At 38.3% G+C, this 23,986-nt stretch overlaps 1 protein-coding gene across 1 annotated transcript; it reads left to right on the top strand.

Annotated features, from left to right (window-relative positions):
* The first annotated feature begins 221 nt into the window (after window positions 1–221).
* On the top strand, window positions 222–23,242 carry CDNF (cerebral dopamine neurotrophic factor). Its single transcript, XM_004774862.3, has 4 exons — window positions 222–460; window positions 14,516–14,643; window positions 15,940–16,081; window positions 21,292–23,242. The coding sequence occupies exons 1-4, from the start codon at window positions 346–348 to the stop codon at window positions 21,468–21,470; spliced, it is 564 nt and encodes a 187-aa protein (XP_004774919.1). The 5' UTR covers window positions 222–345; the 3' UTR covers window positions 21,471–23,242.
* The last annotated feature ends 744 nt before the right edge of the window (window positions 23,243–23,986 follow it).

Raw genomic sequence — 23,986 nt, 5'->3', positions numbered from 1 at the left:
AGCGTGAAGGTTTCGCCTTTCCTTTCCGACTGCGGGCGAATAGCTTTACTGCGTCCTCCCACCCCAGCCCTGCCAGAATCGCAGCGCGTGTGCGATCTTGCGCATGCGCCAGTCGGGGAGGGACTGGAAGGGACGTCTCGGTTCCGCCCCCTCCTAGTTCCTTACGTGAAAGCCAATGGAAACTCGTGATTGAATTGCGTCATTTGGCCCAGCAACTCCCGGCAGATTCCGCCGCCCGCTAACCCCTAGGTCTGCCCCTCCGCGTCCTGTAACAGCCCCGGGCGATAGCTGCGTTGGCTGTTTTGGTGGACGCGGGTGGCAGGCGTCTGGAGCGGCTGGCTCATCATGTGGTGCATGGGCCCAGCCGCGGTGGTAGCCTTTTGTGCCGGACTTTGGGTGTCTAACCCGAGGACGGCGATGGGCCAGGAGGCCGGGGAACGGCCAGGGGCCGACTGTGAAGGTGAGCGGTGTGAGACCCGCTTGCATGGCCGTGGCACCGCGCTGCAGCGCAGCTGTTGTCGGCTTTGGCTTCTCCCGGCGCTGGCTATAAATAATATTTAACTCAGGAAATGCAGGCCCCCGTCCCTGGTTTCCCACCGCCTTCTCCCAAGCCTGGGAAGTTCGGTCCGCGTCCAGTGACACCTTGAGGCCGTCTTGTATATTAAACGGCTGTGATCCAAGCCGGGGAGTTTGGATTTGGATTAGATGTTGTGTAGACGCGACTAGCTTCGGAGGACCCTAGTGCTCCATCTATGCTGCTACTGTGAATGGGCGAGTCTGGCCCTCCCAGCCCAGGCGAGGTCTTTCAAATTTAAATTCGTTTGACTCCCAAAAGAAAAATAAAACAAGTTGTCTGTAATTGAGTTGAGGTGGTTTAAACCGGAGAACGAAAGTAATGTTTGTTAGGACTTACAGAGTAAAGTTGCTTTACAAAGGAGTACATTAACTCCTTTGGAGGAATACCCGGGAATGATTCCTTTTCTGTTCGCAGAACCTGAGCTATGCACTTGAAATCAAAACACGTGGGGCTAGGTTCCACCAACCCTTGTGCTCTGAGCCCCCATGCCCCTTCCTTACAAAATCAGCGTGATAGTACCTACTTCAGCGGGCTGTTACCAAGGTTAAAGAAGAAAATTGGCTATGCTAGCCCCTTCCTCCTGGACTGCTGTAACAACCATTTTTCATAGACCAAAATAATTTATGTAAGTGTATATCCTTCTCACCCTTATGTGACCTTGGGACTCTATCCCTGCTTAACAGGAAATTGTAGATTCACAGTACACATTGAATAATTGGATGAGTGTAGTTTGTATAATAACTTGATGAAGTGTTAAGAATTGGAGTCCAGTTTTCTACCAGCCCTGCAATAATTAAACTTCTCTCCAGAAATTTGAAATATCTACCTGATATCATTTTAAAATATCATTTTTAAACTTTCTATAGTTATATTTGTTCCTCTTAAGTTAAAGAATCTTACAACTGCATCTATGCATTTAAAGCAGAACTTGTGAGACATAAGCAATAGATTTGATTACTCATTAGTAATTTAATTTCTGGAGTGTCTACCTGAAAACAGTTCAGAAAAGCCAGAGCCCCTCGATTCATTAAATCAAGATGGCATAAGCTTCACATTTAATGTGAAGCTTATGCCATCTTGCCTAGATCTATTACAGCATATTGTAATTATTGTGTGTTTCATTTTTTACTGTCTTCCCTCCTCTTGCTCACTCTGCTCCCATTACCCTGTTTTTGGACTCCTGGATTAGAGCCTTTGCATTTCTTCCCTTTGCCTTGAGAGTTCTACCCCCAAGTAGTCCACTTACAGTCTTCTCCCTTTCTTAAGGTTTCTGCTCAAATACCACTTTATCCAAGAGGTTTTCCTTGACCACTCCTTTTAGAATAATAGTATTTACCTTGTCACTTTCTACCCCCATTATCATGTTTCTTTTTCTTCACAGCCATAAGATACTTTTATTTATTTCCTAACATGTAATCCTTGAGGGAATGGACTTTGTTTCTCAACAGCCTAGAACACTGCCTGGTACTTACTAATTGCTCAATCAATATTTATTAAAAACACAAATGACGGGCTGTTGTATTTAATACTCTGTTCCTATTAATAGCATTAGGAAAGAATGGAACTTGGAGCGCTAAAAGACTACATGACTGGTCCTCTAGCTGAAAACAGCTAAAAACACTGGATAAAATAAAAATGTAAAAATATTTTTAAAGATTTATTTATTTATTTGAGAGAGTGTGTGTGGGTGCGTGTGCTTGGGAGGGTGGCGGAGGGGCCCAGGGAGACAAGCAAACTCTCCCCTGAGTGAGGAGCCCGCCTCAGGGCTCCATCTTAGGACACCTGAGATCATCACCTAAGCCAAAATCAAGTGTCATGCTCAACCAATGAGCAACCCAGGCACTCCTAAAAATAATTTTAAGAGTAAGTTAGTAAGGCACAACCAGAGGCCAAAAATCAAGGTGATAGTGGACCGAAACAGGTAAAAGGAATAGGGAAGGTAGCTTTTGCCTTGAGGGCACTTGTTACTCAAGCAATCTGAATTTAGATTTTCATGGCTTTGGTAAAAAAAAAGAATAAACACAAAGCTCAGGACCTTCCCAAGTTAGGAGTGTAATATGAGGTCTTCCCCCAATTAATTTGAAACCCTAAAGAGCTAGACCTCCGTGACCTGGAAATAACCACAACTCTATCCCTGTCTTTAGAGACTGAAAGCAATAGTAGTATTTGAATTTTGTACTGAAAGGGAAAACAAAACTGTCTCCAGATAACTCCTGATCACAAGATAGTCCACATATGCATTGAGGCCCAAATGCACACAACCTGGATTGTCCCAAGCATCTCAAACTGAAATTTTAGTTTAAAGGGGTTTTAGGCATCAGCAAATGGTGATCTTACTGTAGGAATCCACCTTTAGCCCAGCCTGCAAATAGTTCTCACGGTTAAGGTCTAAAAAATAAAGGTTACATTCAGAAAAGTCTTGCATCCATGGGGAAGCCGGGCACCATAAGTGACAGCCAGTTGAGACTGGTGGCAGAGACTAGTGGAAACGTCAGGTACTGGAATTACCAGGCACAGAATAGAAAATACATTTATTATGTTCTAAGAAATAAAGGAAGGGAATGAAAATATAGAGGGCAAAAGCCTCTTAAAAATGTCCAACCATATTTGGAAAAGAACCAGATTAAAGGACTACAAATAGAAATTAACGGAATTAGCAGCAGATGAGATACAGCTGATGAAACAATTAGTAACTAAGAAGATTGAAGAAATTGTCAAGAATGAATCACTAGAGAGAAAGAAGAAGAAAAAAAGAGAAAATCTTAAACACAGCCCTGTGTTTAAGTCTAACTTTAGAGTTAGACTTTCAGATGATTCAACAGTGAAAGACCCAAAATCATACAGGTAGTAATCAGTAAAGCTGGCATTGCAGCCCAGAAAGTCTGGCTTCAGAGCCTAATCACTGAATTACTGCTTATACTGCTTTCTGAGTATAGTGTTGGGGACTAAATTATTCAAGAAAATATTTTTAAAAATCAGAAGAATGAAGTAGTATACAAATTATTCAAGAAGTTCTGGCTACTCTTTAACTCCTAACTCCTTATAACTTGTGTTCTATTCTTACGTAGCAATTCTCCCCTAGTCCCTGTATCACCACGATTGGTGTCTTTTTAAAATTTTTCCTCCAAAATCAAGCAGATAATGTGGGAATGACTGCAGTTTTAGAAGGTGTGGATGGAACTAGCCCATTGCCAGTTTAATTATTCCACTAACCTAATTTTAAGCATTTATCATTATCTTTTTGAAAAACTTGTAGCTCTTTTCCTGCAGGTGGCATTCTTATATTTCCCAAATACTATTTTGCCCTTTCGGGCTTTGGCTAATAATTGCTTAATTGATCTGTGATTTCACCTTAAACTTTTAAATTCAATTTCATTAACATTACTGTAAGGGCCTATTTAGCCAGAGCGGCTCCATCTCCTTTGAACAGCCATTTTGCTGTTTATGCAATAAAATTTAAACTGACACCCACTCCACCCCCTGCACCTGGACTTACTTCAAACAAGTCTGGGAAACTAGTAAAATATGGTCGACCAGTCCCAGGGAACAGAGCCCAGATACAAGGGTGGGTCAGGCCAAGTGGAGACATCCAATCAGTGGAGTGCACATACTATCTCCCTAGCTACCAAGGAGTGTGGGTTCTGCCTTTTGGGCGCCAATTCTGACCAAGGTGATAGGCTAGTTCAAATATCTACTATCAGTAAATTATAATTCAATTGACCACCCGTGTGTGACCCAGCATGACTGTGCAGCTTTCTCTGTGTGTTGCAATCTCATTGGCCACCTGTGTGTGGCCAGGCTCAACCACATGGCCTTTGCTCTATAATTTATAAAAAGTTATTCTGTGAGGCTGGGGGTGGTCGCCCTCTCTGTAAGAGGCGGCCCTGACCCGTTGGTTTGATTCTCGATGCTTGGTTCCAAATAAAGCTTTGCTTGACCTTCGTTTTCTATCAGTCTTGCTCCTTTGATCGCGGACCTAACAATTACCAAATATTTTGAGCTTATCGGGGATTTCTGTGACAGTCAAAGATATTGTGGTGAGTTTTTAACATCAATTAGGACTTCAAACAGGAAAATTTTTTATATGACCTATACCTAGCATCTAGATTCATTGTTAATATTTTGCTATTTTTGCTACCATTCTCTCTTTAAAAAATAAAATAACACACTTGCAGCCACTGTTTTCTCTCCCTTTCCAGGAGAAAGTTAGTCTGTTAGTCTGTTCTAAAGTTAATGTGTTCTTCTTTTCCATTTTTAAAGGTTTTATTTATTTAATTGACAGAGAGAAAGAGATCACTAGTAGGCAGAGAGGCAGGCAGAGAGAGAGGGGAAAGCAGGCTCCCTGCTGAGCAGAGAGCCCAATGCAGGGCTTGATCCCAGAACCCTGAGATCATGACCTGAGCTGAAGCCAGAGGCTTAACCCACTGAGCCACCCAGTTGCCCCTTCTTTTCCATTTTTAAAGAACTCTTACTATAAATGTGTGTATCACAAATAACCTATGTATTTTTTTTATCTTAGTTCTATATAATTGTACATTGTACATATTCATTTGCAACCTTTTCATTCAACATGATATTAGGGCACTTATGTACATTGATAACTACAGATGTAGTTTTTTTTTTTTTTTTTTTTTTTTTTTTTTTTTTTTTTAAGAAGAGCCAGGTAATTCCACGGCCTAGTTCCTTCAGAATATTTCTTACCAGCATTTGGTTTTGCTCTTTTTTAAAAAATACTTTATTTATTTGACAGACAAAGATCACAAGTAGGCAGAGAGGCAGGCAGAGAGAGAGAGAGGAGGAGGAAGCAGGCTCTCTGATGAGCAAAGAGCCAGAGGCAGGGCTCGATCCCAGGGCCCTGAGATCATGACCTGAGCCAAAGGCAGCAGCTTAACCCACTGAGCCACCAGGCGCCCCTCAATATAGTGTTTTAATTCACTACAGAATTCTACTTTCTGAGGGAAATACAGTTTATGTAACTATTCTTTCTTGGAGAAGTGGGAAGAACTTTACATAGTTACATAAACTGGAGCACATGGGTAATGATTTCTCTAGGTCATAGAGCAAGAATCTCTGGGTGATCCATTATATGTGTTTTCAACTTAACTTTTCCCTGTTGGACTGCGGTTTTCTTACAGATATGCAGAAGCTCTTTTATTCAGCCAAAAAATACATATGTCACATCCAGTCTAGGCTCCTCAGTGAGGACAGAGCAATGTAGCTTAAGTGGGAGAGGTGACAGAGACTGAAGCATGAGAGGCAGTGAAGAGTCAAGTCATCAGGGACTTTGGGACAATCTAGAGACTGCATTAGACTCTGAGTGATATGGAAAGTCACAGGAGGCTGTTGAGCAGATGAAGTAGCGTAATCTGACTTTCATTTTCAAAGAATCTGGTTAGGATGTTGGGAACTTAGTGGGTCAGATTATAGCAATCCTCTGATCAAGAAATCCTAATGCTGCTGAAGAAGATATGAAAACATCATAAAGGAACATAGAGCTGACAAGATAGAAAAATTTATTGGTCCAAAATTGGAAGGGGAAGGAGCAATCCTGAATGGTAAACTGAATTTACACTCATTTTTGCCCAGATGACACTGGCCAAAGTAAAGATGATCTTCTGTGTGAGGGAGATGGAAGGCAAAGCCAAAGACTTGTTTTAAGTAAGGAGTCTACTAGGACACTCTTCTTTGTTAATCTGGGATTCCCAAATCCCAAATACTCCCTGAGAGCATGGTTGAATGAGCAATAAACTTAACCCATCCCTACACACAGAGGTCTCTAAGGAAAATTTCCTTGCCACTGTGCAGAATAGAAGGAAGGAATAAATACATTTCTGAGCGACTATAACCACAAGATGTCCTCACTTGGATTTGCAGCTAAATTTCACATCAGGGGTCCAAGATAATATCAAGCTCTCAATTTAGTTTAAAGTATTCCCTGGCTAGTAGCTCCTAAGCCTGATACATACAGACACAAATCCTTTATGGAAATAAGGCATCATTATTTTAGGCTTCAAATAATCTCCACAAATACATTTCAAATGACTATCATGCAGGACAAAATAAGGAAGTAGACAAAAGAAACAAATAATCAAGTAACAAGAGGAGGCAAAGGACTCTGTTTTTCACAACAAAACTTTTATAACTCGCTGGCTTTAAATTAGGTGTGGGGGAGTGAGGGAGAGGAAGAGGAGGGAGATTAGAAACCACAGCATAAAAATTCTTTGAGTTTTTTTTTTTTTTCTTGAAGAGAAATGGGGAAATGGGGTCGTATTTGGTGGAGAGGGGCAGGAATGTGGTCTTGAGAGATCTTTCTATTGCTTCTAAGATGTGAGAAGTAATACATGCATGTTGCAGGCTAATGGGGAATGAGACAGGAGGGAGAGCGTAGAAGTGGAGGAGCAGGGAGTTGATAGGCTCTCCTTAGCAAGTGTAAGGGTTGTCAAAGTTCATTCATAGAAGAAAGGAAGAACATGCAGGTACAGGTGTGGTAGATAAAGGTGGCGGGACCAGGGGAAAATTCTCTCCTGTTGCTTTTTTCCCCTCAGAGAAATAGGATGCAGGATCATGAGGTGAGAGTGAGAATGAGGGGGAGGTGTTAGACTAGGTTTGAGGAGAGAGCAGTTTTGCAATTGTCATTTGGGAAGATGGATATAGTGGGAGTATGGCGAAAGGACTAGGGTTGTCAAGCAGCCCTGATAGCTCACTGGAAATTCATGGCCATGAATTTGAAGTGAGACCAGTGAGCCCCACTGTGTTACTTCCTCCAGTTGTGCTCAGCGAGTATAGGTACAAACTGGGTGGGGAGTTGGCTTTAATTAGGGTTAGGGTTTTTCCAGGTGCATACAACAAGGGAGGAAGATGCAAGAAAGTTGAGTTTATGCAAAGAAATGACTATAGTGTATAACATGGAATCTAAACTGGACAAGGAAGCTTGGTTAAAAGGTGGGAAAATCAATGGATTGTACAACCTGGTGGGGTTGGGAGAAACTTGGACCGTTGGGTGTTAGAGGATGTGAGCTGGAGAGATAGGAGGTGATGGTCAAACAATGGGATTTCAACTGAAATTATAGAGAGATTATGATCATTGGTAATGATTGGACCGAAGGGTATGACCACAACAATTTCTCATGTGTTCTAGATATTAATCTTTAGTCAGTTATATAAGTTGTAAATATCTTCCTCCAGTCTACGGCTTGTCTTATCTTTTGTTTATGATTTCTTTGGCATTATAAAAGTGTTTAATTTTGCTGTAATCAAACATATGATCTGTATTTTGTACCTTCTTTTTTTTTTTCAAAGATTTTATTTATTTATTTGACAGAGAGAAATCACAAGTAGATGGAGAGGCAGGCAGAGAGAGAGAGAGAGAGGGAAGCAGGCTCCCTGCTGAGCAGAGAGCCCAATGTGGGACTCGATCCCAGGACCCTGAGATCATGACCTGAGCCGAAGGCAGCGGCTTAACCCACTGAGCCACCCAGGCGCCCCTATTTTGTACCTTCTTTACGAAATCTTTTTTCTCTATCCTGACATCATGAAGATGCTTTCCTGGGTTTTATTCTAAAAATTTAGTAGTGATGGTCTTCCCATATAAATCTTCACCAGGGATTTATGTTTGCATTAGTTTTAGATAGAGATCTAAGATTATCTCTTTCTGTGGTTAAGTTGTCTTAATACCACTTATTGCCTAGTAAATTTTTATCCTCCATTGATTTTTAGCATCACTTCTATCCTTTACCAACCTCCTCTAGATTTGTGCATTTGTTTTTAGACTCTATTTGTGCATTTGTTTCTAGACTAATTCTCCTGGTCTATTCTGTGCCATTCCCACAGTGTTTTCAATGCTATAGCTCCAGAACCAAATCTTGATATCTGATAATGTCTATTCCTCAAACTCCTTTTTCTTTTTTTCCTTCTTCTTCAAACATTTCTTGGCTTTCATTTGCTCTTGTTTCTTCATATGTATTTTTGGATCAGGTCATAAAATCTATAAAAGTCCTATTTGAATTTTGATTAGAATCACATTATTTATTTGAGAGAGAGAGAGAGATTGAGCACAAGGCAGGAGGAGAGGCCAGGGGAGAAGCTGACTCTCCACTGAGCAGGGAGCCCAGGATCATGATCTGAGATCATGGCAGAGCTTAACCAACTGAGCCATCTAGGTGCCCCTGGAGTAACATTAAATCTATAAGTTTATTTAAAAATAATTATCCATAATATTAAAACTTCCCATCCATGAACATAGTTTATCTTTTCATTTCTGAGGTCTACTTTAAGGTCTTTTGATCAAGTTTTGTAATTTCTTCTTCCAAAGTCTTGATATAGTTCATTAAATTTATTCCTGGTTATACTAGAATTTTTGTCATGACTGTAAATGATTTCTTATTTTAAATTTGCAGTTTCCTCATTATTTCTTTGTATTAATCTGATAGTCTGCAATTTTGCATAATGCTCTCCTTATTAAGAATGTTTTACTACCTAGACAATCATATAATCTGCAAATGATAAAAATTTTGCTTTTTCCTTCCCGTTTTGCTTTGTTTTGTTTTGTTTTTTTGAGATGGAGAGAGTGAGTGTGAGCTGGGGTTGGGAAGGGCAAAGGGAGAGGGAGAGAATTTTAAGCAGGCTCCCTGGAGCCTGATGTGGGGCTTGATCTCATGACCTGAACCCGAAATCAAGATTTGGAGGCTAAACCTACTGAGCCACACTTTTTCCTTTCTGATAAACATTTGTTTTATTAGCTAACACATCCAGTTCTGTATTGAATATAAGTGGTGACAAAGGATCATTTTACTGCTAATGTCAGACATTTGCTGTAGAGCTTTCTTAGATATCCTTTATTAAGTCAATGCAGTTCTTTTCTAGTTTGAGTTTGCTAAGTGTGTGCATATGGATGCTTGCTTTAATCATGAACAGAAATTTGATTTTATTAAATATGTATACATCTACTGAGATGATCGTATGATAAATTGCATTAATAGCTTTTCTGATTTTATTTTATTTTTTATTTTTATTTATTTATTTTTAAAGATTTTATTTATTTATTTGACAGAGAGAAATCACAAGTAGGCAGAGAGGCAGGCAGAGAGAGAGAGAGGAGGAAGCAGGCTCCCTGCTGAGCAGAGAGACGGATTCGGGACTCCATCCCAGGACCCTGAAATCATGACCTGAGCCGAAGGCAGCAGCTTAACCACTGAGCCACCCAGCTTTTCTGATTTTAAATCATCTTGGTCACTGATGTGATTCTTTTTTGATTATAATTTTTTAATGTGCATTTTATTTTCAAAACGTGAAATTGGCCAATAATTTTTGTCTCATATTGTCCTTGCCTGGTTTTGATGTCAAGGTCTGGCCAATCTCATTAAAGTTCGGGAGCTTTTCTTTCCTTTCTTTCTTTTCCTTTGCTATCCTTGTCTCTGTGACAGTTTATATAAAATAGTTCTGGTAGTGGGTTTCTTTTTTTCCCTGGTGGATTTTTAATTACTGCTTCAATTTTTTAAAATGGTTTAGCTCTGTTCAGGTTCTTATTTCTATGTAAGTTATTTTTGTTAAACTTTTCTGTGATGTTGTCTATGCTGTTTTCAAATTTATTGAAATAAAGCTTTCTTATGGTGTTTTCTTATGATTTTAGAGTCTCTATTCTCTCTCTAGGTATGCCTTCTTTTTTTTTTAATCAATGTTTTATAGCTTATATTTTTTATCAAATAGTTATGTATATGCATAAATTTAAATTGTAAATTTTTTCCCCTGGGCCTATATTGAAAAATGTTAGACTCTTACCCATTCTTCTCTAGATAGTGCTTTACTCTTCAGCTACTTCTAAGTAGTTCAGCTGCTTCATCTGACACATATCTTTATTAATCTAAATAAACTGATTAAAATGCTCTTTTTCAGTTTTTCACTTTTATTATCTTTGGAAAATGAATTTTTAGATCTATACACCCACCCACATCTGTTTCCTGCACACCCATTCTCTCATTTAACATACCTTTACATCACCATTTGAGGTAAAAATAAATCTCAAGGTTTATATTGTTGTGCCATGTAAATATTATTCAAAGGTGAGTTACTTAGTGCACCAAGATTTCATCTTTCATGTACATCTTTCTTCCCTTGAATTAAACTTGCCTCAATTTTTCTTTGATCAGTTTTTGTTCTAATCATTAATTTATATCATATATATTTTTTTATTTCTATTTTTTTTTATTTTATTTTTTCTGGCAAAACTGAAAATCATCTCTGAACAATCTGACCACATCAGGTAGTCTATTAGTTTGATTTTCTGCTTGGTGGCCTAATTCCTGGGTCCTGCTCTAGCCTGGATACTCATCTCTCCAGCTTGTTGTCCTAGAACTCCCTCCTCTCCTGGGAATTTCCTTGGTCTCTGCTGTGTTTGAGCCTTTGTTTCCTGGGACCCAAGGCATTCCTTTGATTGGTTCACTCTGTTTTGGTGAAGACTTCTGTCCTGAAAAACATCACATGATAATATAATTTTGAGATCTTGAATGTTGAAAATAACTTTATTTACTTTGGCATTTTAATTAATAGCTTGACTACTTATAGAATTCCAGGTCAAAACCATTTTTTCTCTAGAATTTTGATGACATTAAGCCATTTTCTTATCGTTTCCAGTGTTAGGAAATCTAATGACACCCTATTTCATAATTGTTGTTAGAGTTATTTTAGATTTCAGCAGAATTATAGAATCTTTTCTTTTTTACTGGTGTTCTAAAGTTTCTTGATTTTTGTGTTTTGATATAGATATTTTCCAATTTTGTGGATTTGTCAATCCAGATATTTATATCTTCCGCTAAAAAGAATATTCCCTATATTGGTTCTTTGACAATTCCCTATTCTATTTTCTTGAAGCTCATTACTTAGGTATTTGTCTTCCCAAATTTCTTAAATTTTATTAATCATTTTCAATCTCTTTGTTTTTTGGTCCATTTCCTGGTGATTCCCACCCCCCAACCTAATTCCCTAAGTAAATCTTGTTCACTTTCTCCTTTAATTTTCAATCATATTTTTAATTACCAAGGGTTCTTACTTGTTATTTGGTTGTCTGAATATTATTTATCACTTAAAAAATTCTTTATCACTTTTTTCCTTGCGAAGAAATTGTCTTTCCTTATTGGCTATTATTTTCATATATCCTTATTTTTTCTACTTACTTTATGTGATTTTATTATCTGATAGTTTCTATATTCTTCTGGTTTATATAGTTATACTTTTAAAAGCTTAAGTTGAATACTTATTTATTTTCCATTTTTTCTTTTGAAAAATACATACTTAATGTGATTAATTTCTTTGTAAGTACTGCTTAACTGTAGTCCTTAAGTTTTATGTATAGCATTTTTACTGGAATTGAGTACTAAAACCTGTACATTTCTGTTACTACTTTTTCTTAGATAGAAGTGTATATTTTAAAAATTTCCAGGCACAAGGAGGGCAGACACTGAGTTGAATCATATTATTTTTGTTACTCATTTCTAATTATATTCTGGGAATGTGGCCTGCTTAATGCAGGTTTTCTGGTGCTTGTTGAGAACTGCTTTTTGGCCTATGACCTGGTATATTAATGTAAATATTCCATAGTTTCTTCAAAAAAATGTGGGTTCTCTAATTTGGGGGAGAAGGGTTCCACAGGTAATAACTTGTGAATACTGCTCAAATGTTTAATGTCCTTATTAACTTTTGGTCAATTTGATCAAATAATTGCTGTGAGGGTGTTCAGCCATCTATGGTTATTGTGAATTTGTTGATTTCTTCTTATAATTCTATCAGGATTTTCTATATTATTAAGCTATGCTATTGGCTATGCATTAGTTTACAACATTTATTTTGGTATTTCTGGTAAATGGTTCATTTTATGGTTAGTAGCAACTGTTGTTATTGTCAAAAATGTTTTTCAGAACTTAAGCAGATTTTGGTTAGCATTTTCTAGGCATAATTTTTTATTTTTAAAATCTCAGTTTTGTTGTTTTTTTCAGCCTTTTGCTGTAGTCTCATACTTTTTATGTGACTCTTATAAACAGCATACAATTGAATATTTGATAGTTCTCTGAAAATTTCTGTTCTATAATTGCAAGTTTAATACATTCATGCTTATTGTTATTAATGATATATTTGGGTTTCTTTTTCCCACTCAATTTTGTGTTTTTTAAAAAAATGTATTGTGCTTTTTTCTTTCTTTCTTTTTTTTTTTTTAAGATTATTTATTTATTTATTTGACAGAGAGATGACAAGCAGGCAGAGAGGCAGAGAGAGAGGAGGAAGCAGTCTCCCTGCTGAGCAGAGAGCCCGATGCGGGGCTTGACCCCAGGACCCTGGGATCATGACCTGAGCCGAAGGCAGCAGATTAACCCACTGAGCCACCCAGGCACCCCTCTTTCTTTCTTTCTTTTTCTTTTTCTTCTTCTTCTAAAACTTTTCTGTCTTCCAGCAGACTGATAATATTTGAACAATCCCTCCCCATGCCTAGCACCAATACAGATCTGAAAGTAACCTGTTCATATTTTTTAGTTATTACCCTTACATTGTTAACTTGAGAATTGGCTAAAAATTATTATAACTTAACAATAATGTTTCTCCACTCTCTTCTGGATGATAAAGGATCTTAGGAAGTTTCAAGTGAATTCTCCTATATTTCCCACCTTATATGTTAGGATTGTCTTGTTTTTGGGTTTTTACCTTATGCTTATACCCCTACATGTTTATTATTATTGTTTACACAATTATCTTGGATTTAGATTTTCTCCCACTTGCAATTTTTTCTTCTCACATTACTTCTTGCAACCTGATTCTCCTTTCTGGATCTTGCCTCCTTCCTGAAGTTTATCTGTTAGTAGTATCTCCTAAGGTGTTATATGCATAGGAAGTGCCCAATAAATGTTTATTAAATAAACTATTTTAATCAGATGAACACAGTTTAAACTACAGCAGGTGTCTAGTTTGTGTATTAGGGTTATCACTAGACCTTGCCTCATTTACCAGACAAACCGATAAGACACTTGAACATTGGGGATGGGAGCGCATTATGTGGTTTTAGTTAATACCATAAATCAAGAGTAGGGATAGAACCAAGGGCCAGAGCACTCTCCACTCTTCCTTGTATGTTTCTCTAGAATTCTCTCTCTAATACTAGTGCCACTGTGTTCCAGTTTAAACTTCTGGTCTCCAGTTCCTTCTTCCGCACACTTGCCCCATCTGGGAAAGCAACATGGGAAAGCAGGATCCTCCTACTGCAGAAGTACCTAAGGGATAAGTGTGTAGGGCCAGGGTCAGATGGCCAGGGATCTAATTCCCTCTCCAGCACTTATTAGGAAAGTTAACTGGACTCTCTTTGACTCAGTTACCTCATCTGTAAAATAGGGATGGTAAGCGTCTACAGCATCACTTTGTTCTGAGACTTGAATGAGTTAATAACACAATGGTGCCAGTACCTGTAAGCACCCAACAAATGCTGACTCTGGTTATTGCCTGAACCACTTCATAGCTCCTCTGCCTCTTTTCTGACTCTGGATGCTGGAATTGAATATGATTATTCAAATTTGGAGTTTCACTTAAGTTTGTGATGATAGAACATACAGACATAGGCAGACTATCAAGGGGTTTCATTTAAGATATGTATTCAGGTTTTTCTCTGTGCTTTAAACAAAGCTGTCCCAAGCATCATATCCTATATAAAGGTATATTCTCTTTTAAGATTAACTTTTATAGGAGAATTCTCATTTTAGGTTGATTGATTGATTTGATAAATTCATATTATTCAGGACCCACTAAGCAAATTGCTATAGACCCCAAACCATTCTTACTTATAATTTGAATTCAGTGTCACAATGTGTTGAATCATATTTAACTTTTTTACTTGGTGAGTGGGGCATACACATTGTGGTCCGGGTTATACTGTACCTAACTACACGATTTCTTTGATCCTTTTAGTTTGTAAAGAATTCTTGAACCGATTCTATAATTCCTTGATAGCCAGAGGAGTCAACTTTTCCCTGGACACCATAGAAAAGGAATTGGTCAGCTTTTGCTTGGATGTCAAAGGAAAAGAAAACCGCTTGGTATGGTAAATTTTCCCTGTTCATTTTTCCCTTATGCTTGAAGAACTTGTTAATAGTTTCATTTCTCATCTTTGTCTTAATGTTCTCCTGTTCAAATGCTTGCTTCAAGCATGTTCATTGCAGATAGCAAGCAGAAATTGATCTTCCAGTGAAATGTAGTCCGATGTATTTTCATTTAGAATGTATCTGGATTAAAAAAAAAGAAGAAGAATGTATCTGGGTTCATTTTGTTTTCTGAATAGACAAGCAATTCCATGTTTTAAGTAAAGTTACACAGATTCCTAATGAGCATTTTCTGTCCTGGGTTAAGTGTGGGTAGACTCTCTATTTGTTACCAAGACTATTAGTCAAACCCGTCAAAACATTTTTATCAAGTCATTTCTACATAACTAATGAAGTATTTATAATAGTGTTATAATAGTGTTTCCTGGGTTTACACAGATGACTTTTCAATATAGTGTTTTGTGTTTTTTTTTTGAAGATTTTATTTATTTGACAGAGATCACAAGTAGGCAGAGAGGCAGGCAGAGAGAGAGGGAAGAGGAAGCAGACTCCCTGCTAAGCAGAGACCCCGATGCAGGGCTCGATCCCAGGACCCTGGGATCATGACCTGAGCCGAAGGCAGAGGCTTTAACCCACTGAGCCACCCAGGCGCCCCTCAATATAGTGTTTTAATTCACTACAGATAATTGCCGGCCAATTCATTCTGCCTAAAATTTCGATGTTCAGTTTGTCAGTTAAATCTGCATTGTAGACTGTTCACTGACACACTGTAAAAGTCTCAACATTCATTTGTGCCACGAAGTTTCCTATTTTTAAGTGTAAATTGCCTCAGCTAGGCAGCTGGAAAGACAGCATAGCATGATGGAGAAGGACACGGACTCTAGAGCCAAAATACTAGATTTTTAAATTCCATCTCTTCTGCTTACCAACTGGTGACCTTCGGTTGACTTGGGTGTAAAATGGGGCTAATTACAGTACTTACTTCACAGGACTGTTGTGAGAGTTCAGTAAGTTAAGACCTTTAAAGCCCCGAGAGCAGTGCCTGGCACAGAGAAAACACTTAGCAAGTGTTGGCTCTTAAAAGTCTTTGAGCATCTTGTGAAGTGTAGGGCGCTTCTAATTAACATGATCACGGGGATGGAACAATTTGTTTCCTGGTGTCTTAGTCAGCAGGAGTTAAAATTTAATAGCTGGGCCATGAAAATTAGGTTAACCTCTTTCTCACTTTTCCAAACTATACTAACTACGTTTTTTCATCACCCAGGACACTAAATTCCCTTTGTACTCCTTCAGTGCTATTATCTAGGTGCAACGAAGGACGCAGCCACGAAGATCCTCAGTGAGGTCGCTCGCCCGATGAGTGTGCACATGCCCGTGGCAAAGATTTGCGAGAAGCTCAAGAAGATGGACAGCCAGATCTGTGAATTGAAATATGGTATAATGGAGACAGATGTAATTTTCCAATATGTCCAGAGCATTGTCAATTCTCTAAACTGAGGTCCCTGTTTCTAAAATGTTGGTGTGAGAAGGGAAGAAAATCTCCACTCACCAGGAGGTTCCGGGGCTGCTGACTGGTGCCTCATACCATCTGAGCTCCTCTGGGGGAAGAGAAATGAATACTGACACAATCAGCATTTGGTAAATCTGCCAACCCAGATAGCCACATTTAAACTGTTAAATCACCAAGGCAATGTCGACAATGTATGTCAAGGAAAAAATCCAAATGTAAAGGGAGCAGCTATTCATGGTGATTTAGGTCTTGGTGACCTATTAAGACAAAAGTTGCATCTATTCAAAGGCGATGCTGGGACTTTGAAGTTTTAAAGATGGACTATACCTTTCCCCCCTAGATTTGTCTACCATCCTGCCAGTTTTAAAATTTAGAAAATAGGTTATTCACATCAAGTCAGGTTTTGCTTGATGAAGTAAGTTTACCGAGGGTGCCTAAAATAAACAGTGAGGAAAGTGAGGAGCTGTCCTATTTAAAACATTATCCTTGGCCTTATGAATTTCACCTATATAGTACAGATGATTTGCATCTGGGCCAGTCTTTTGGGTAGACTGAAGAGGTGGGTGGAAAGCCTGGGGCATCCCTCCCTTAGCCTGTCCTTAATACCTGAGATTTTACCAGGAAAGACTCATTTCTTTTGCTTAAGTCATTGTTTTATGTTACAGACACACTGTAGCATTATAAACTACTTAAGTAATTAGCACCCAACTCTGAATTATTTTAGTCTTATTTTCCAACATAGCTGTGTAATATGCCTATGCACCATAGTAACAAAGCTGGCTTTAAATAGGTTTAAAGTCAGAAGATACCAAAGACAAATCTATTTCTTAATTTGCCAAGGGCAGGCCCTAATCTCCAAGGTAGTGATTATGGGGAAAGCATCTGTTTTTATTGGCTTCCAAGCAGTGAAGAAGAGGCAGGAATCATTGAGTTTATATAAACAATATTCATAAAAGGAACAAGCCTGTCTTGATTCTTTTATTTGACAGATGTATTTGGAATAACATCTGCTATATACAAGGGATCCTACTTGGATCCTTGAATAATAGAAAAATTATTCAGATATTATTGAAAAGAAATGTGGAGTTACTAATGTTTTGGCAATGCTGGCCACTAGAGGCCCTTGGGGAGCCATGAACCAGTTTTAATTTTGGGATCAACGTTTTCCTTACAGTTTTTGGGTTACAGAGTTTTTCCTGTTTTAAAATTAAAGCCAGATTCCAAGTTCTCTAGAAAAAACTCAAAGACACTACTGAAACTTGCAAAAAAAGTGGCTTTTTTTTTCCTTTAAGCATATATCTTGAATAGACCAATAGTTCTAATTTCTCCTTCCCTGCTTATGGTTGGCAGTAAAGTTGAGATCGAACAGGGTCTTCGACTGGTGGGATATTAATAATTTGAGCTATCAAAGCATTTATGTTTAAAGGTATTTTGCTAAGTCAGCCATGAAATTAACAAACAAAGTAAGTGTAGAGATGGATTATGTTTTCAATTAAGAAGGTGTCATTTGGTTTTTGACCTGAAAGTACGTTTTTGCTACATCTATTTTTTTTTAAAGGATGGAAATCACCATAAAAATTAAAGGGTCCCCTGAGCACAGGGTGTAGCTGACTGTCCAAATAACAAAAAGGGTTTAAAATATAACTTTTATTTTTTCCAGATTTATTAAGATATAATTGACATAAAACATTGTGTAAGTTTAAGGTGTATGACATGTTGGCTTGATACACTTATCTATTGCAATATTACCACCATTGTGTTGGTTAACACCTCCATCATGTTTTATAATTACCATATCGTTTCTGTGATGAGAACATTTAAGATCTACTCTCATAGGAATATTCAAGTATATTATACAGTATTAACCATAACTACCACAGCATACATTAAATTCCCAGAACTTGTTTTGTAACTGGAAGTTTGTACCCTTTTGCCAACATCTTCTTAACTTCTCTATCCACCAGCCCCTGATAACACCATCCTATGCTCTGTTTCTATTAGTTTGGCTTTTTTAGATTCCATGTATAAGTGATATCATACAGTATTTACCTTTCTCTGACTTATTTCACTTGGTCCATTCTTTTTGTTGCAAGTGGCAAGATTTCCTTTCTCATAGCTTAATAACATTCCATTGTGTGTGTATACATGTGTGTCACACACACGTGTGCACACACACAAACATCACATCTTTGTCCATTCATCTGTTGCTAGATACTTAGGTTGTTTTCATATCTTGCCTATTGTGAATAATGCTGCAGTGGACATGGAAATGCAGGTATCTCTTTGATATCCTATTTTCATTTCCTTTCAATATATACCCAGAAGTGGGACTGCTAGATCATTTGGTAGTTCTACTTTTAATTTTTAAAAGAGCTTCGATACTCTTTTCCATAGTGGCTGTAATAACTTACACTGCCAGCAAGAGTGATTTTTTTCTAAATTGTTTCCAACGCTTGTTATCTCTTAAGTTTTTGATGACAGCCATTCTAAGAAATGTGAGGTGATACTTCATTGTAAGGCTGTTTTGCATTTCCCTTATGATTAGTGAGGCTGAGTACCTTATCAAGGTTGGCCATTTGTATGTCTTCTTTGTGAGGATATCTATTCAGTTCCTCTCCCTATTTTTTTTAGTCAGATTGTTTGAGATATTTTTGCTCTTGGGTTGTATGAGTTCTTTATATATTTTGGATATCAACCTCCTATTAGATATATAAGTTTCAAATACTTTCTCACATCCCATAACTTGCCATTTATTTTGTTGATGGCTTCTGTGTTGTGAAGAAACTTTTTAGTTTGATATAGCTCCATTTATTTGTTTTTGGTTTTGTTGTGCTTTGGTGTCATATCCAAAAAATCATTACCAGGACCAATGTCAAGGAGCCTTTCCCTTTGTCTTCTTCTTGAATTTTTATGATTTCAGGTTTTATGTTTAACTTTTAATCCATTTCAAGTTAATTTTCCTAAGCAATATAAGATAGGGGTCCAGTTTTATTTTTTCTGCATGTGATTATCCAGTTTTCCAAACACCACTTATTGAAGAGACTGTTTTTTCCCCATTGTATATTCTGTGTACCTTTGTTATATTAGTTGACCTTATATGCAAGGGTTAAGTTCTGGGCTTTTGATTCTACCCCATTAGTATATGTGTCTGTTTTTATGTCAGTACCACACTGTTTTATTATAGCTTTGTAGTACAGTTTGAAATCAGGAAGTGCAATGCTTCCAGCTTTGTTCTTTCTGAGGATTGCTTTGGCTATTCAGGTCTTTCTTTCTTTTTTTTTTTTTTTAAGATTTTATTTCTTTATTTGACAGACAGAGATCACAAGTAGGCAGAGAGGCAGGCAGAGAGAGAGGGGGAAGTAGGTTCCCCGCTGAGCAGAGAGCCCGATTTGGGGCTCAATCCCAGGACCCTGGGATCATGATCTGAGCTGAAGGCAGAGGCTTTAACCCACTGAGCCACCCAGGCGCCCCTCTATTCAGGGTCTTTAGTGGTTCCATACAAATTGGGGTTATTTTTTCTTTCTTTCTTTTTTTTTTTTTTTTTTTTGGTGAAAATGCCATTTGAGTTTTGATGGGGATTGCATTAAAGCTGTAGATGGCTTCAGGTAGGGTGGGTGTTTTAGCAGTATTAATCTTCCAGTCCACGAACACAGGATGCTTTTCCATTTGTGATCTCTTCAGTTTATTTCATCAAAGTGTGGTGGTTTTCAGTATATAGATCGTTCACTTCCTTGGTTACATTTATTCCTAAAAGTATAAAATCCAACTTTTAGATTTGAGCACACGTACTGGAAGTTTTTAAAAAGTCACTTGATGACCATGCTATGGTTGTTAAGAGACTTTTTTTTTTTTTAAGGATTTTATTTATTTATTTGACAGAGATTACAAGTAGGCAGAGAAGCAGGGAGAGAGAGAGGAGGAAGCGGGCTCCCCATGGAGCAGAGAGCTTGATGTGGGGCTTGATCCTAGGACTCCAGGATCATGACCTGAGCTGAAGGCAGAGGCTTTAAACCACTGAGCAACCCCAGCGCCTGTTAAGAGACTTTTAAATGCTGTGTTCTATCATTCAGGGGAAAAAAGGAAAGGGCTCCTCGAGAGAAATCAAGCTGCAAAAGTCCTGGCCTGCTACTCATTATTAAATAAGCAAACTTCAATGTTGTATCCATGTTCAAACACACAACTGGTCCTGCCGGTGGGGGAATGAAAAGAATTTCCCCTTTCTGACAGGGAAATTACAATCATGAGTATGTTATAGATGAACTTTGTTTGTTTTTCCTGTTTCTGGGGTCAAGGATGGAGAAGTAGCTGCGTTCTCTACATTGTCTGCAGATAGTAAATGGAAACAGTAATCTTTCTAGAGGAGTTGGATGTTAATAACAAGTGTTATTGGCGAGAAGGTTAGGAGCCAGATTGGCTGGCACCAAAGCGCTAGCATTAGAGGAGTGGATATATCCCAAAGGACTACCAATGAATGCTGTGATGATTTTGTAATCCCAGTAGGGACAGAGGATCAGGTGAGTTCAGGCAGAGATCCCACACAATTAAGGACCAATGAGAATGCTCTTAATTTCATTCATGTGTTTGGTGTCTTTACATTTGTTATTTAAAAACTCCATAGGGCCTCGTAATAGGTATGCCCATCTGTTTTAATGCAGACATGTGTTCTTACAGAACTCGAACCATTACTTTCTAGTTAATTACAATCTAGGGCTTTCAGCTGGCCACCTCAAGGCCATCCCAAGGCACTGCCATTTATCAATACTCTTCTCTGTATCTTAGGAGCAGCAATTAAGATGCAGTGCAGTCATTTTAGTCATTACGGTCTTGAGAAGCCATGGAGTGGTCACAAAATCCTGTAAAGCTACCCAGGCTCCTGTTTTGAAGCAAGTATAATTCCATGGAAAGCAAATTGAATAGAACACTAATGACCCCAATAGCTTTGTACATAACACATTTTTCTTAGGTATGTCTTGGTTTCCATAGAAATTGCAACTGTTCCCCACTTTGGAACACAAGGTAGTTGGCACCAAGATAAGAAACACCACTGGCCTTTCTAAGTGTTTCACAGGTTTTTTGTTTTTGTTTTTGTTCTTTGTTTTTTTTTTTAAATGGTGCCTTCCCTTTTCGTTGTTTAGAAAAGAAATTGGACCTGGCATCAGTGGACCTGTCAAAGATGAGAGTAGCAGAGCTGAAACAGATATTGCACAACTGGGGAGAGGAGTGCAGAGCCTGTGCGGAGAAAACCGACTACGTGAATCTCATCACTGAATTGGCACCCAAGTATGCAGCAGCAGACCCCAAAACAGAGCTCTGACCCTCCAATGCTGGTGCGCCATTAATGAAAGACACAGTGACTCTCCAGGGAAATGACTTGTTGGTTAAGAGTAACTGGGAGTTGCATTGAATGTGGTCTTATTATTTTTGCTTTAAGAAAAAAAACAACCAAGAATTGATTACTTGGATTTACAATGAAAACTGCTGATTATTAGTGGTGTCTTACATTTGCAGTGTACCCAAACCTAACAGTGCCTTTCTCATTATTTTTGTAAGGATCACATATATTGTCTTTATCCATGTCCTTAAAATTGAGAAATGTGAAGTACTGAGAAATTGACGGAGTAAGTCGATTCAAAGATGGAAGACAGTGCTCAGAGGCCCCTCTCTGTGCACTAATTTTTAATTAAATATATTGGTTTAGGAAAAAAGAGACAATGTTTTGTCTACGTGACTCCCACCTTCAATCCAAAACAATAACATGGCATAATCAAAGGTTTTAAAAAGTAAACTTTGTACTTTCAACTGCAAATCACTCTATGTTCTGGCTCTTTTTGGCATCTGATATGGGAGGGCAGGAGGCACTATTTGAAATTAGGATTTTCCCAAAGAAGGAATACCTATTTAAAACCTATTTATACCTACTTAAAACAGATCAAGAATCCACTTAAGGAGACCCTGTGTTTTAGCAAATTGTATCAGCACTCACACTGTTGACTGAACTAAGCTCAAGGTGTTCTGTATTCCTTGCTACCACACATTAGACAAGCGTTTTTTGAAGATTAAAACATGGTAAGAGCACCTGCAGGCAAGAAAAAGCTCTACGGTTCTTAATGCTATTTTATCTGCCTTAAATTGTAGAATCGTTCTTGGCTCCATTTTCTGGCCACATCAGGGTGAGAACCCCCACCCCCACAAGTGGCTGCCTCTGGTGAGGAGGCAGAGGTGGGAAAGGCTTGCAGAGCAGCTCAAGGGGACTTTCTAGGGGGATAGGAATGCCTTGTACCTTGATTGGGGTGGTGGTTACAGGGTTGGATAGGATTGTGAAACTCATCAGCAGTACAGTTAAGATCCAGTAATTTTTTAAATATACATTTTATTTAAAATACTGCTATAGAAAAATTATTTGGAAATTAACTGAACTTCATTGATTCAAAACATCTTGTTCATGTAGAGAGTTACATTTGCTGATTGGGAGTCCTTTTGGGGAGTGGAGGAGAAAATTTCCAGATTGAATGTATACACTGAAAGTACAATTTTCCCATTTAAACACTATGGAGGTAAATTAATTTTTAGTTAGGCAGTTGAGATGTTACTGAACTTATCAGAGAATTGGTGGTTAGTAACATAAAAATGAGAATAAAAAAGCTTTGGCATAATAAATGACCGAAAGGGTTATTGTTTCTGGATTTGAGAAGCTTGATCATTGTGTGTAAAGCACTCTAGTTTATTACAAATTATATCTTTAGAAGTCTATATTTAGTTTAATTGTTTTTATTATTTTTTTATAACCTTTGTGTTTGTTTTCTTTTAGTGCATTTTGAACCTGTTGAGGAACTAACATTTGAACATAGTATGTTTGATGTCTGACCTCAAAATCAGGTCATATTTTCTCAGTGTTGTTGTTGTTTTTCCTCAGGATAGAAATCTAGGTCATAAGAGCACTGCCCAGCAGTTCATTCAAATCCATGATGTTTGGTTTGGATTTTCATAGAGCTTTCACTCTGTTACTGCCACTGAAACTTTTTAAAAAATAATTTTTATTAACATACAATGTATTATTTGCCCCGGGGTACAGGTCTGAGAATCATCAGGCTTACACACTTCATAGCACTCACCATAGCACATACCCTTCCCCATGTCCATAACCCAACCATCTTCTCCTTCCCCCTCTTACCCCCCAGCAACCCTCAGTTTGTTTCGTGAGATTAAGAGTCTCTTGTGGTTTGTGTCCCTCCCGATCCCATCTTGTTTCATTTTTTCCTTCGCCACTGAAACTTTTTAAACCATACCCACAGGTCACCCATGAATCTTGTTAAAGTTTGGCTTTTGATTCAGGAGGCCTGGGTGGGGCCTGAGACTGCTTTTCTAGCAAGCCCCTGAGTGAGGCCCGTGCGGCTCTTGCAGGTTCCACACCTGGAGTGGCAAGGGAGGGCCTTGGAGTCCTGGATCCCGCAGTTGATTTATTTTCTCCAATTGTCCGTCTCAGGTTTTTGATAGAGCTGAATGTAACCGTAACAAAAACAATAAAAACAAACAACAATAAACACAGACGAGTTGCTTCTGTCATGTAAAAGAAGTCCAGAGAGAGCCAGTCCAGAATAAATACAACAGCTCCACAAAGTTATTAGGAACTGAGTTCTCATCTTTTTGCTTTATTTACATCAGGGACTTGCTCCATTCTTATCTCATGGTCCAAGTTGACTCTGGAGCTCCTTATTGCAGAAGGAACAAGGCATGGAAAACAGAGCCCACTGCTTTAGGGCAGCCTTTCCCCTTTCTCTTCTACTTACCCTTCCCCCACACTCTGCTTACAGATTATCGATCAGAACTTAA

The sequence above is a fragment of the Mustela putorius genome, unplaced genomic scaffold (genome assembly GCF_011764305.1).
Source record: "Mustela putorius furo isolate JIRA1106 unplaced genomic scaffold, ASM1176430v1.1 tig00003913_pilon_pilon_pilon, whole genome shotgun sequence".
Lineage (NCBI taxonomy): Eukaryota > Metazoa > Chordata > Mammalia > Carnivora > Mustelidae > Mustela > Mustela putorius.
This window is presented reverse-complemented; position numbering and strand designations above follow the sequence as displayed.

Bases quoted from the DNA above. Each gene is read 5' to 3' on its own strand.
- CDNF (XM_004774862.3), top strand. From the start codon at position 346: ATGTGGTGCATGGGCCCAGCCGCGGTGGTAGCCTTTTGTGCCGGACTT. The intron at 461-14,515 runs GTGAGCGGTGTG...TGATCCTTTTAG, and splicing joins GCCAGGGGCCGACTGTGAAG to TTTGTAAAGAATTCTTGAAC. The intron at 14,644-15,939 runs GTATGGTAAATT...GTACTCCTTCAG, and splicing joins AAGGAAAAGAAAACCGCTTG to TGCTATTATCTAGGTGCAAC.